Raw genomic sequence first — 15,998 nt, forward strand, 5'->3', positions numbered from 1 at the left:
AAAGCTAATGTAGTGGCAGACGCATTGAGTAGAAAAGCAGCAGTTATCACGCATTTATCACTTCAAAGACCGTTGCAGTCCGAGATACAGCGGTTTGAGCTTACAGTGTATGTTAGGGGCGAGGCCCCTAATCTCGCCACATTATCAGTACAGTCGACTCTGAGAGACAGAATTCGTGATGGGCAGTCTACTGACGAGCAGTTGCAAAAGTGGAGAGCTAGAGATGAAGCCAAGGGCCGGGAATTAAATTCAGTAGTGGATGGCTTGGTCCGTTATCGAGACCGTCTATGGGTTCCTAGTGACGATTCCTTGAGAAATCTTATTATGAAGGAAGCTCATGACACGCCATATTCCATTCATCCGGGCAGCACGAAAATATATAGAGATCTGCAGCAGTTATATTGGTGGCCAGGCATGAAGAGGGACATTCTGAGATTTGTATCCGATTGTTTGACTTGTCAACAAGTTAAAGCAGAGCATCAAAGACCAACAGGTAAATTGAAGCCACTCCCTATTCCCGAGTGGAAATGGGAAAATGTCACCATGGACATCGTCGTGGGATCGCCAAAGACAATTAAGGGATTTAATGCTATATGGGTGATAGTTGATCGTCTTACTAAATCAGCGCATTTTCTACCTATCAAGACGACCTTCACCATGATTCAGTCCGCCCGCTTGTATATTCGAGACATAGTTCGTCTGCATGGGATTCCTTTATCCATTGTTTCTGACAGAGATCCGAGATTCACGTCATCTTTCTGGAACAGTCTACATGCAGCGATGGGGACCAAGTTATTATTCAGTACAGCATTTCATCCTCAAACCGATGGACAGTCAGGAAGAGTTATACAGATTTTGGAATATCTACTTCGAGCATGTGTTATTGATTTCCAAGGCAGTTGGGAACCAAAATTACCTCTAGTGGAGTTCACCAACAATAATAGCTATCAATCATCAATCGGGATGGCTCTTTTTGAGGCACTTTACGGAAAGAAATGTAGATCTCCTATGCATTGGGACGAAGTGGGTGAAAGAAGAGAGATCGGTCCAAATGTGATTGAAGAGACTACCGAGCTTATAGTCAAAATTCGCGATAGAATGAAGACGGCGCAAAGCCAACAAAAGAGTTATGCAGACAAACGACGTAGGGACTTAGAATTTGCAGTGGGAGATCACGTATTTGTGAAAATAGCACCCATGAAAGGTGTTATGCGTTTTGGCAAAAAGAGGAAACTAAGCCCAAGATTTATTGGTCCATTTGAGATTTTGGAGAGAATTGGTACGCTGACTTATAGAGTGGCATTGCTACCCGCGCTTGCAGGAGTTCACAATGTGTTCCACATTTCAATGTTGCGGAAGTACATGTCGAATCCGTCACATGTGCTTAATTATGAACCTCTTCAATTAATTCCAAATATGACATGTGAAGAAAGACCTGTCCAGATCTTAGCAAGACAAGAAAGAAGATTGCGAAACAAAGTCATTCCAATGGTCAAGGTCAAGTGGCTGAATCACTCGGAAGAGGAAGCTACTTGGGAAACCGAGAGGGACTTGAAGGGTCACTATCCATAACTATTCGGTAAGTTCTAATTTCGAGGACGAAATTTTATTTAAGGGGGGGAGGAATTGTAAGGTCCAAAATTAAGACAACGTAATCCAACTGCATGCAAATCTAGGAAATATGAAAAATGAGTAATTAACTGATTTTGATTGCTAATTGATTATGTGACATACATGCTTACATGTTAAAAATGATTTTATTATCATCATGCATAAAATTATATTTTTAAGGAATATTCAAGTTGCGATCGAGGAACGGAGACCGAGGGCTGAAAAACGTAAAATATTTTTATTAAATAATTATTTAAAATATGGTTGATGATTTTTCATATTTTTGAAAATAAGGGGTTTTGAGGTGATTTTATATGTCGGGACGTAAATTTTATCGGTGATGGTTTTTCAACTAAAATACGAGCTTTTTGGCAACCCGGCTAATAAATTCACAAATTTATTTTAACAAAAACTTTGTTAATATTTTATTTAAATCCTAATTAGACTAATGGGCTTAATTTAATGGCTTGATAGGCCTAAGCGTAGTTAGCAAATTAATTAGCTATTTAAAACTATATTAAAGCTCCTAAACCCCTACACCTTGCATCCAACTCACGCCTCCCACTTCAGAATTCAGAAAAAACCCTCCCAACCACACACACACACGGCCACACATACTCATATTTTGAAGAAGAACTTTCGGCATTCAAGGGGGTAGCCTCCTAGCCATCGTCTCCTCGTCCCGTTCTTCGTCGTCAACGTATATTCGTGCGTAAATAACGCAAAGACACGCCATGATTCTTTCTTTTCTCATCTATCACACCATATTATCGTTTAAAAGAAAATTGTATTATGAATAGCTTAATGTTTATGTTGCATATCGAAAATTGTCCATGCATGTTTTGTATTCATGATTTTTGGGTTCGAAAACTTGCTCTATTGCGTGAAGGGGCTGCCATGTCAGTAAGGGTTGATCAAGCAAAGTTATTATGTGTATTAGAGTCACACACACACACACCCAACTCACGGCAGAATCGAAGGAAAGGAGAACCATGCGTGAACGTTGCTGTCATTGGTTTAGGGGAGATCGGGTTTCATGAGGGAGGGGTTGGCTTGGTCCTGGATGAGGCCAGGGCTCGGCTAGTACCTGTCAGGGGTCAAGGGGAGAGTCTTAGCGTGGCTAGGACTCGAGATAAGGGCTGGGGAAGGAGTCCTAGCCACGCTAGGACTCCTACCCGAGAGGGTGCTGCTGCACGCCGTGTTGCAGCAGCGCGCGGGCGTTGCTGTGGTGCAGCTAGGGGTCACAGGCGAGGGTTAGGGTGGCTCACGAGGGTCCTAAGAAGGTACACAACACGTTGGTTAAGGGGCTAGGGCGCTGGCTAGGTCCACAAGTCCATAAAACTAGAGTCCTACCACCATGAGCGTTCTCGGCCAGAAAGGGGGTGTCTTGGGGTGGATAGTTTTTGAGTTTGGGTTGGTGTCTTGGTGAACTTAGGGTACAGCAGGGTACTTTAGGATGTTGGGCAAGTTTTGGATCAACATGGCTTGGGGGTCACTCGTGAAAATCGAAAGTTGGCTCGGGGTCAAAGTTTAGGTGTCAATTAGGGTTTTTGAAAGTAAAGAAAATTTGAAAACGGCTCACGGGGGTCGAGTCGGGGTCCATAAGGGCTGAAATAATATAAAAAGACAAAATTTAGAATTTAGGAATTTTATATTAAAGTTTGAGATTTTTCGGGATTAAAATACCGTCAAAACAATTAAGTATTGAAAAATGAAAAAGTCTAATATTTAAGCTAAATAAAATTTTGGGAAAATTATTTTTGGCTTAAATAATTATTTGGGACATGTTAGAGTCATGAAATCAAGAAAAAAGTTAAAATCGAAAAAGGTCGAGTCCAGGGGTAAAACGATCTTTTTACACATGAAAATTAGTAAACGTCATGGCAGTGTCCTAAATGCTATTTTCATGATATTATGACAAATTTTAAATGTTTATGAAATGTTCACGATTAAATTATGATTTTTAAATGTCTGTTTGATTTTTATGATTTAAGGAAGACATTTAAAATACATGTTGCATGCTTGGTTTCATAAAATGAAAAATGTTATGTTACTCATGATTTTTATAAAGTGATGTGAATGAAAAATGTTGAAGGAGGTGAAATGATTGTGACTAATTCGTTAATAATGGCGATGTCGTGAGGGTGATGGTCCTAGTGGGAGCCCGACGATCGTGTTTCCATTATAGCGAATATGAGGTTATGATGTTTTTTGGAAGAATGGGAATATCGTGAGGGAGAAGGCCCCAGAGAGAGCCCCGACGATCGTATTTCTATTCGATCATGTTAGGCCAAGGCTCAGTTGACCGGTGAGAGCGTCGCTGATGTCCCCGCCGCCCAGTACTGTGGTTATATGTAGATGGATCCATCGATCATGTCATGTGAGGAAAATCACAATTAACGATCTGAATTCAACAAAGAAAAAAGGAAAAGGTTTATGTTCATGTTAAAATGTGTTATGTCATGTTAAGGATAAAGGAAAAAGTTCAAAGATTATATTTGCATGTCATGAAATGTATTTTACGTAAAAGTATTTTTCACTGTTGCATGTGATTTTATATGTATTATTTGTTATCAAGATTATGGTGTGTTGAGTCCTTAAACTCACTAGGTGTGATGGATGCAGGTAGGTATGAGGGAGGTCTTGACGGATGATCTGACTGGACTGAAGGCGCACACAACCCGAGGACCAGCGCTACTATTTTCCGCATTACGTTTATGATTTTAAGTTAGAGGTTTTTAAGACTATTTATTTATATTTTTGAGAGATTTTTGAGAGGTTTAGTATGGGCTATACTTTTCAAACTTATTGCTTTTAGGTTTGGTAAGCATGCGACGATTTCATTTTTATGACTATTGTACTTGATTTTTAAAATGCTAGATGGTTGGTATTTTATTTTAAAAGGGAAAAATATTTTATAAATATATTTTCATGTGATGGATGAAAGTTAAAAAAAAAAAATTCTAGTNGTGATACCTAGGGAATCATGGGGCGATGCTACTAGACGCTCCTACCATGGTTCGATATGTTTAATCAGAAAATAGTTTCTGACATTCTCATGATCAAATGTTGGTGCATGGAATGTGGGTAAATTAGGGTAAGCCCGAATAAAAGAAATTGTCCTGAATCACAAAGAGTTGTGAACCCACGGCTAGCTGTATCCTTGAACCATTGAGGGTCACACAAGTACTGGTTTACTGGTTCACGTTGAGATAATAAATTCAATGAGTAGAATTTATAAGAAATAAGTTTGATGTGATCAATCAATAAGCTTATAAATAAAGTTTATAAAAGCTTATAGAAATTTTGAGAGCATGAATGCTAAAACAGTCAAAGGGAGTGCACCTGCCTTATTTGGACATTGGTGATCTCGAAATTAAAGTGTGCATCATAATAACAATAAGTTGAAATTGTCACATCGATGATGGTGGATCGTCGATCGGGATTATGATGAGATTAATGTAATGGGAGCATGGATCATGGGCTTGTAAGAGTATAAGCTTCTCATGCCAATTTATTAAAGTTCAAATGAGATTTAATAATTAAATTATATTTTAATGAATTAAAATATAGCCCATTAAGTTTTTATTAAATATGGTATTGATTTATTTAATATGAAAATATTCATGATACCATAATTTAAAACTTGCACACAAAGCAAAATAATATTATTGCATGATATTCTCAAAATATATGTATTCATATTCGAGATTGCATTTAATATGGCATGGATTTAGAATCTTTGGTTAACTTAATTAATTGGATTAATTAAGTAAAAAGAAAGGTTAGAAATATATTAGAATATTTTTTTTCTAATTAAATGCATGCATTCGAGATTCACAAAAGGGAATTGAAATCTAATTACTTAATTAATGTGATTAATTAAGATAATGACCATTATTTGAAATAATAGAAAGTATTGCCTTGGTGATGAATGAAGATGACAGTAGCTTTCATGAGAAGGAGAAAGTCTCCAGCGGCCAAGAGGCTCTCGAAACACTTTTCTTTTGAAAAGAAAAATTCGGCTTGGGTATTGAGTCGATTTTTCGTGTTCTATCTCTACGCAAAAAATTTTCTAATTTTCTAGTGCAAATTAGAAGAGGAACATATAATCTGGTCGTGGAAATAATTCGGAGATCGAAGAATGTTCGTAGGGATTTACAACAAGAGCTACGTCTGCTAATACCGGTGTAGTTGGAGCCAAGTGAAATTTATTCACCAAAAGTATAATTCTTTAACATCCTATGTATGCTTGTTCATTAAAATCATACGAGTGTCAATACAATATTTTGATTGTCAAAATAAAATAAAAATTTTTAAACTTTCGCTGCGTTTTGAGCACGAGAAAACCGAGATCCAATACATTATTCTTCAAATAAGCATCATCAGATATAAATTGGATATTAATAACCAATTATGGTATGATATTTTTGTTACTGAATTGAAACACAAATTCTCAGAACATATGATTGAATCTCAATTCAAATAGTTGGAGAGTTGGTGTTGATTATCAGTTGTCAGATTAAGTACAGTCAGTATAGCTTAATGACACACCAATAATCCACCTCATTCTCATATCAATATACTAAAAAACAAACATGATTAATAACCAATTCAAATATATTTTAAGTTAATCATTGATGAATAAGAGCAATGATGTTGATTATCAATTGTTATAAGAAGTACAATTACAGCATATCAATAATACAAATTTGATAAAAAATTTTTTTGCAATAATAGATATTATTCAAGTATCATTAGACAATAATCAGACACCTCGAATTCAAAATATAAATGTGTAGTATTTCATGATGATTTTGTGTCATTTGATAAAAATTTTCCATTATGTCTAATAATGAGACATTAGAATATAAAAACTGAACATTATTAGACAAATAATTGAGTACCTTGTCCGTGTTGTAATACCATTTTCTCGTACCCAAGATACATATAGACTTTGAAAATTTTAGTTTTGATATTCAAAACATTCATTGGACGTCGTTTGATTTAAAACATTCATATGCTGTTTAGATCTATTTATCTTAGCGTATTAACGTCGGCTTTGATTTTTCCGGTTTTTAAGTGTATATAACACTTCGTGTAATTTCCTACGACCTGATATCACGTTTGATCGTCTAATCAGGTCCACAATCGAAGGTTGGACTACTTGTTTAGATCGCACTAGAGATCGTAAATAATTTGCGTCGAGAATGGATTGTCAAAATTTTATAAATCCGGCAGCGATTTGGGCGTGAATTTTCTTGTGAAAATGGGTTTGGCTGATTTTTTCTTTGTGAGGGAGGGTTGAAAATTTGGTGAACAAAATTTTATCTGCAGAAATCCGTGTGCAAAAACTTATGTTATTTCATATAACCATCAATGAAATATTTATATGTTTTGATTCCTAATCACATCAGAAATCCCGACTCATATTGGGATTCATAATCCTAATCCCATTAAAAATCTTATTTTTATTAATTAATTAAAATTCTCATATAGATAAATATGTAAAATTTTATTTAATTTCTTAATCAGTTGTTAATTAATTAATCAATCAATTTTAAACTTCTCTAGAATATTGAATGAGAATCATTTTCATATGGTATTCACCACTACTGATCAATGGTCAAACTGCGCCGATGTAACGAGGTACAAATAATGTTCATACAATGAATTCCAATTTTGTGACTCATTTACAAAACAGACAGTTCCACTCTCCTAAGTTAATTAGCAGTTAAGCTAACTTCCACAACTCCCAATACATAGAATCCACTTATAAAATTCTTTATAAGCAGTCTGTTTGATCTCCATCAAACTGCAGTTACCAAATTCAACTATTTGAACTCGCCCATCTCAACGAGAACACAAAATTCGATACTTGTGTGACCTTCAATAGTCCAATGATATATCTAACAGCGAATTCACAAATTCATTTGATTAAGAATAACATTTATTCTTATTCAGGCTTACCCTAATTATCCTCATTCTTTTCATCAACACCTTGATAAAAAAATTTCAGAACTGAAGTCTGATTGCACCTATCAGATCATGGTAAGAGCGTCTAGTAGTATCACCTCATGATCTCCTAGGTATCACCGATAGTGCCTGCAAGAATATTAAGTTATGGTTAGCATACACTATGGTCCCTTAAACTCATATGTCTAGATCAAATCTGCAACTATTTATTTATCGAATGTTTCAAATGAATTCGAAAACGATGTGATATATATTTGATTAATAATGGTGACATGATATATGCAACTAATGAAACACCTTTCCAAAATGCATATGTTTTACTGTGACAAGAGATTCCTTGCACTATTAACTTATCAAATCACATATGATATTTTCACCCATAGGCAAACAATAAATCCCCAACTACAATGTATTTCATCCTACGTATTTCGAAGTTATATCCAACCTCACCACCTTATGACCCTCAATGGAGTTGGTAAACGGATCAAAATGCATGTTAGTGTGTAGAGCCTCTACGTTGTCTAGGGTTAAAGGACAACAATGTACAAACATAACCGCAAGGTATTCCACTCAATAAGTGATAACTACTTGGACAATCCGAGGGATGGTTGTTCAGGGCATCATCAAATGATCACTCATCTGTATGAATAGATATCTTCATGCCCTTACCAATGAAACATGGTGTTTAGATCACAGATGTTAGAAGTTCAATAAATCTTTATCTTTATTTTAGGTGGTTGATTCAACTAGGAACCTGTTTATAATATACGTTACACTTTCCTAATGAGTTTCATGATCTTACGATGAGAGACACGCCTCATTATAGCTATAGTATATTCAATGACTTTATCTATATAGCTTGTATGAGTTTTCGAATAAAGTAAATAAAATAATTGGATAAAACCGTAAAATATTATTAAATAAAGATTATTTTTACATATGAGTCAATAAAGCTCAACCCACATGTTGACTCGCTGGGTACCTACTCTAACAATCTCTCACTTGTCCTATAGCCAACTATTAATAGCTTTCAAATTCATTGTTTCACGATTCTTCTCAAACAATGGTCTTGGCAGGAACTTCTTCAGTGGATCAACAATATTATCTGCATAGGAGACTCTCTCTAGTAATATGTCTCCTTTTCCCATTATCTCCGGGATTATGTGGGACTTTATTAGTATATGTTTGGATAACTTATGAGACTTTGGTTCCTTTTCTTGCGCAAAGACACCTCTATTGTCTCATTAGACCGGTACTGGATCAATTTTTTGAGGAATAACACTTAACTTTTGAATGAAATTCCTTATCAAAATGGCTTCTTTTACTGCAGCTGACACAACTATGTATTCGGCCTCAGTGGTTGAATCTGCTGTTATGTCTTGCTTGGAAATCTTTCAAGAAACAACGCCACTATTGAGCTTGGATACAAATCCAGAGGTTGATTTCAAATCATCCACATCTAACTGGAAGCTAGAATCAGTATAGCCTTCCAATTTTAATTATATACTTCCGTAGACCAAGAACAAATTCTTAGTTCTTCTTAAGTACTTAAAAATGTCCTTAACGACTTTCCAATGCAGTGGACTAAGATTCGACTGATATCTGCTTGCAACACTAAGTACAAAGGCTATATCAAGCCGAGTAGATATCATACCATACGTTATACTAATTATGACAGACGCATATTGGATGCGGCTCATGGTTTCTATCTCATCGTCAGTCTTAGGGCACATAGACTTAGATAGAGTCACACCATAACACATTAGGAAATATCATATTTTGGACTCCTCCATAAAGATTCTCATTAATATGGTATCGATATAAGTGGACTGGGTAAGCCTAGCATCTTATTTGATCTAACCCTATAGATCTATATTTATAATACATAGGATGCTTCACCCATATATTTCATGGAGAATTTACCAACTAACTATACTTTAATTGACTGCAACATCCCTACATCATTCCCAATAAGTAGTATGTCATCAACATAACGTACTAGGAAGGTCACTGCACTCCCACTAACCTTCTTGTAAACACGCGATTCCTCAATGTTTTAACAAAATCAAACTCTTTGATAGTGTTGTCAAATATGAGGTTCCTGCTCCTTGATGCTTGTTTAAATCCATAGATAAATCTCTAAAGTTTGCATAATTTATGCTCACTTCCTATTGATGTGATTCCTTCAGGTTGACACATGTAAATCTCTTCTTTAATGTCATTGTAAGGACCTCGCATCGTATTATCGTAAATCATATTTTGATTCTCGATAATCCATGAAATTGTCATATTATTAAGTGTATGAAATATATAATAGACAATGAAAGTGAGAAAATATGTTGTGATAATGAAAGATTGTATTAGTAATTGATTTGTGTTTGAAAAGTATGTCGAACCGTAACATAGAAGTGACACATGTTACAGTTTTCAGAATAATTATCTGAGTATTAGTTCAAATGAAATGAAACTAATTTCATTAGAAATCTAATACATACTACTAAAACTTTCATGTTTTGAGCTTTGTCCGAATCTATTTGAAAATTGGAGCAAAATCATCCCGATATGTATCGTGTGAATTGAAGTTCTTGCACTGACACATTTTAGGAGAACGAGCATAACTCTCGCGTCCGATATCCAAATTGAGTGAGATTGGTGGCAAATGAAAGCCAAAACATAGATCTACAATTTTGCATGTTGACTACTTTTTCTAATTATAAACCTAAAATAGCGTTTCGGAAAGAATACCATGCGCACCCGCACAGGATCTCGCGCACCCATGCGCGAAGCTTTGTAAAACACCTTCTGGACAGAACTGGGTGCACGGCTGCACAAGTACTGGTGCCCATTGCAGACACCACCTCACCTTCACAGGATTTAAGAGTGATAAGGACGATTTTTTTTTACAGAAATCTTCATTCCTCTTTCTTATTCTTCGAAGAAACGTAAGAATCCATGTTCTATCGTCTGAATCTAGCTCGAAACGTTGTCGAAACTCAAAACAAATTATATATTCGGAATCCTCGTGTTGAGAGTGTTCCTTTGAGTTAATTTTCTTCTCGATTCAGAACTTATATTTATTGAATCGCTGAAAGAGCTTGTGTTTGAATTCGAGATCAATTTATGCAATAGAATAAGAGACAAGAAACTAACTTTCAAAGTTGAAATTGATTTTGTTATGATTTCAATTTTATATAAATTTTCAAAATTTCAAAACGATTTTTGAAACTTGAATTTTGATTGTAAATGAATGAATGTATAATAATGATTGTATAATAACGAATTATTAGGATTTATAATACGATATAATTATCTTAATAATGAAAAGGTTAAACCGAATAGTGTAGAATGAATTGATACATTCAAATACGCTATTAGTATTGCATTTGAATGAATGAATTGATCAAGATAAATATTTTGATTATGTAGATAGATTTTCTGTACCGAAATCCTAAAGCTACATTGAGTTGGAAACAAAGAATTGAGGTATATTGTAACCAAGTAACATATGACAGGTATCTGTGTCATATGATATATGCTCGATTGATTTGAATGGAAATATGTGTCTATATGCCTTATTTGTTGAGTTGATGTGGCATACATGACACCTATGATTGGTAGATCGATGTAGAAAATAAATATATTTTTAACACACATCATTTTATACATACATCGATACATGACATGCACGTTGAGCTATGATCCTTGGATACCTTGGTATCATTGGATTTTGATTCTGGAGTTTTGTACATGATACTATGTTTGGCATTATGTGGCCCATAAAACATAGTCATTCGTGGCCTCTCTGATTAATTGGTTGAGATTTGGGATTTGATGGCGCTTTGCCGACCTATCATACGGATCATCCCTTATACTTGACTGAGGCCGGTGTGCCAGCTCGAGCATTGATTTGATAGTGATTCGATTGATTCCGATACATGCTTAGTGGATGGACATTTGACCTGATATCTCCAAGATATGCATGCATTGCATATCATATATCATTGTATAGATATATGTTGTATATATTATGGTTGTTCCATACGGAGAGTTTGCTCACCCCAAGGAGGGATGTTGTTGTCTTTTTGTGTGGACAATGACAGGTACTCCATGTTATCAGTAGACCAGATAGGGTACTTCTGGAGAGAGTCACAATTGAGTTGATGTTTAGCAGTCTATCCCAGTGTATATATGTATCTATATACTTGGACATGTCTCGGAGATATGAGTTGTTTGTATGTAGTTGATTTAACAGGTTGATCCCGAATTATCAATTCCTTAATAATACTTAATTAACAACCCTTTAATCATCTATTAATTAATATTTCATTTAAAATAAGGATTCAGGTCATTACAATTTATCCTACTGAAGACGTCACATCATATGAGGATATCCTAATGTTAGAATCAGTTAAACTGCTTTTATTCTAGAGATTGTCCAAGAGATAGTTGGAGTGGCAATGACTGAGCACGGTGATCTAGTGTCAGCATAACAAACCAATCAGACTGCAGAAGAATCATGAGCTGATTCAGAAACCTTACTAATTGATCAAAGCATTACCTTTTATCAGTCTAACTCTCGAATTGGCTGGTCCCTCCTCAAAAGAGATGCCTCCGGTATAATCATCCTAACTGATGGAACAACGTAGGATCAGCTCAGCTCTAGCCTCACAGCTATCTCCCCTCTATCACAATCCTTAAAAGAAGCAATATGAATACAGAATAATCATTTGAATCGTTCAAAGACAAAATGGTCAAAGATGTTTCAGAACTATCAATAAGTTTGATTGATATATTTATTCAACTGGAAAAAATAATAAAAAGCACAAACATCCACTGCTATTCATCTTGGTGGGAAAATTCAAGCCAATAACTTTCAGCTTGGCACCAATATAGAAGACGTTCAGGCTAATTTCAATTAAAAGATTGATGGTGTTAGTTCTCAGTTATTTTCCATTCTCACCTACTGAAGCCACCATCTCGTGTTGACAAAAAAGGGGAAGAGATGAAGTCAACTAGTTCTAGTCAGCCTAGATCATCTACTGAGCCACAGAAGAAATCTATCAGTACCAGTCAGTTTATAAGATAATCAGTGCCGATTAGATTATTCAGTTAGTTGAGTTGTACATATTGTTGAAAATCAATGAATTCAGTATTTTGGCCTTATTTTGTCAAACACCAAAAAAGATGAAAATTTTGGAACATTTTAGTTTTGGTGATTGAAACTAAACTGAATTCTAGAGGTAAACTGAACTCAGTAGTTTAACTGGTTAATAACATAACTGATAAATCACGATGAAAAATACAGTGAGCTTAAATGTCGACTGATTTAGATCCACCAAAAATCTATCATTCAGGAAAAAATATTTTAACTTTATGGTAAATCAATCTGATTATGATTAAGAATCAGATTCAACTGATCAATCTTTCTGTTTTCACCGATCAGTGACTAAGGTTCAGAGCTGCCATCAGAATTCTGCATATATCATAAAGGACGATGACCTGACAACAAGGACATCCATAGTCTTGAACGGATATATTTGGAACAGGTTACCGTTGGCAACTAAAGGTATAAATAGATCATTTGACTTGAATCAAGTGGGCTCCGACTCTCAATCCTACAAAGAAAAAATGATAATCACTCAATAAATATTTTAAAGTCCAATTGAAAATCAGCACGCTCAGATATTTCATTATCAGATCAGTTCAAGGGTCACATTTGTGCTTAGAAATTTTCAATGCTATTTGTAATTAAAAGTAAGAAGTCTTACTTCCCAAAATTATTTAGATAAGATTTTTTAACTAAGAGTTTCAGTCAGAAAGTGTTTAATTACTACTGAAGTTGGTGATTTCAAACTGCTTGTAATTACCGAAGCCTTTTAATGCAAACCTTCCACGATAAATAAAGGGTGAAGTAAGAGTATTGAAATATTTGAACATCCGGAAATAATTTTGCATTCAGTTTACTACTGCTAGTTTTATTAAGCCATTTGTTCAACCATTTTCATCGAGCCTACTTCCGTACATGTCAACTGATTGATTTGCTGAAAAGCTTACTGACAAGAATCAAATTTCAGTGTTGTTAACACAACCGAATATATTTTGGCTAAATTTATTCAACCATCTAAATTTTAGTTTCGATCCTAACAATGTCTAATAATGCCAAATTATTATCAAATAGTGCACATTTTTCGTTAAATATTATCTATGTATAGTGTGAAATCAAGGTATATGATTACTGCTTAATAAAACCTTAACAATATCTAGTAATACTCAACTGTTATCAGATAGTGCAAAAAGTTTTCATGAAATATTCAAAATAAATAATTTGTGGACAAGAAACCCAATTACTGTCTAGTAATGCCCAATAATTATAAATAATTTGGAACAAGACACTCAAAATTATCTTATAATATTGCCTCAATTATGTTTATCAATGTTGAATTGTAAATCATATATATAATGCAAAATTATTTTGAATTTTTACTCGTTTATAGTGTGGGTTCAAGTTACTCGATTACTTTAATTAAAGGAAACAGCATTGGTATGTAAATGGTGTGAACTTCAAATTGAGTACCTTTTCCTCAAATATAGGAGTGTGTCTAAAATTATAGAAAAGAAGACATTAAACAATAATTTTAACTAAGAAATTGGAATAAATCAGTTCAGAATTAGTAAAAATAACTGTAAATATTAATCAATATAAAGTTGTTTAACAAAGATAACTTATCAGGTTTAGACGATCCAAACTTCATTCATGAAGCACAAATATTTGATTCTCTTCAAAACCGTGCTTTCACTCTACTCAACTAAATGTAAATTCATTACTTGAGTTGACATTTTTGGGCATTTTCAGTATCTAGAGTCAAGAAACTTAGCCATTAAAAACCAGCAAATGTCTCAAGTTGTGAGAGTCAATCGTCTGAAATTCAACAACAAATTTCTTTGACTTGGAGAAATCAAAGTGGCGAAATTTTTTTTGTATATTTCGTTCAATTAAAATCTTGATTGCAATTTTTTCAAAAATAAAAATAAAAATCTCATTAGAAACCAATATAAATATTAGCTTCCAGAGAAATAATTTAATAAGTGGATTAAGTTGATATTTTTTGAGGTTTTTTCAAAAAAAAAAAAAAAACAATTTACTTGAATGAGAAGAGAACGTAAGAAGATATTGTTTCCTCTGCCAACAGTAAAATTCGTCAAAATTATAGAAGATATCATAATTTTGGGTCAATGAAAGAAAAAGAAATTGGGTATGAAAAGAAGAAGAAAGTAGAAACTCACGTGTAAGTAAATCTTTAAATAACATGAGGATTGATATACGATGTATAAATCAAATCGGGGAGACAAAGGGACTGATCACCCTTAAATGAAACTTGAACCGAGGGATTTTTGTCTGAAAGTCGGGCTATATTTTTGTCTTTAAACAAGCCCAACAAGTAGTCAAGTTCCCCGGCCAGCACACTCCTCCTCCTCCACCCCTTTCGGCACAGTCACCACCAGCTCCCCGTTGCCGTAGGCAGCATACGCGAGCTCCGGTATAGTTCTCTTCGGCAGCCGAATCCTCCACAAATTGAGCTCGAACTCACTTCCTGCTGGCTCAACAATGCCCTCTCCCCGAATGACAATCTTAGAAAATCCAGGAAAGGTCTCAACAGTTTCGGCCTTGATATCTCCGGCGATATCATAGGTACTGCTGACAGTGAATATAATGGATTCCCGTGTTTCTTCAACCCAAACGTCCGCATCGGCGTCAAACGGAAACTCCAGAACCTTCTCAAAGATAAAGGGCAACCGCCGCAGCTTATTCTGCCCGCAGCCGCCGTTCGCCTCATTTGCCATCCACTTTCCAGGTGCTGGGTGCACTTTCATCCTAAGGAAACCCCGACTTAACTATTCGATTTTATAATAGGCAAAGAATTCGAGGGATTGAAGAACATGAATTGAGATGAAGAACAAGAAAAAATCTCAAAGCTTTATCGTTAGGTCTCGGCTTGTAAATTTCTGGTTAATGCTTGTACGTCTTGTACAACTGACCACGTATGTATTTATACATACCTCATGCAACCCTTAATTTAAAAACTTGCTAATTAAAAGCTATTATATGGGATTATTATTAGATAATATCAAGATACATTATAAATTTATGTATACTGGCCTTCGTAAATTTCGTATAGTATTGGAGTGTGTAGAATTTTATAATATTATTTTATTTAATTTTCTAAAAAAAATTCAGAGAATTAACAATTATCTAAAAATAAATGTTTTATTATAATTCTACTCGGGGCAAATTATATCTTCCACTTCTATGAAATATCGAAAAACATTAAAATCTATTATATAAAAACCTCAAATCCTGTGTTTTAAGTAAGACATATTTCCCCATTTGAAGGGAATTTTATGTCTATTTT

The 15,998-nt window shown here is 34.8% G+C and overlaps 1 protein-coding gene across 1 annotated transcript; it reads right to left on the reverse strand.

Moving 5' to 3' along the window:
* Positions 1 to 13,034: 13,034 nt before the first annotated feature.
* Positions 13,035 to 15,600, reverse strand: LOC140985508 (uncharacterized). The gene is made up of 2 exons (XM_073453339.1): positions 14,872 to 15,600; positions 13,035 to 13,202 (listed from the first exon to the last, which is right to left on the reverse strand). Exon 1 carries the CDS (start codon positions 15,457 to 15,459, stop codon positions 15,031 to 15,033), a length of 429 nt encoding a protein of 142 aa, XP_073309440.1. The 5' UTR covers positions 15,460 to 15,600; the 3' UTR covers positions 13,035 to 13,202; positions 14,872 to 15,030.
* Positions 15,601 to 15,998: the final 398 nt, after the last annotated feature.

This window comes from Primulina huaijiensis, chromosome 10 (assembly GCF_012295235.1).
Source record: "Primulina huaijiensis isolate GDHJ02 chromosome 10, ASM1229523v2, whole genome shotgun sequence".
Lineage (NCBI taxonomy): Eukaryota > Viridiplantae > Streptophyta > Magnoliopsida > Lamiales > Gesneriaceae > Primulina > Primulina huaijiensis.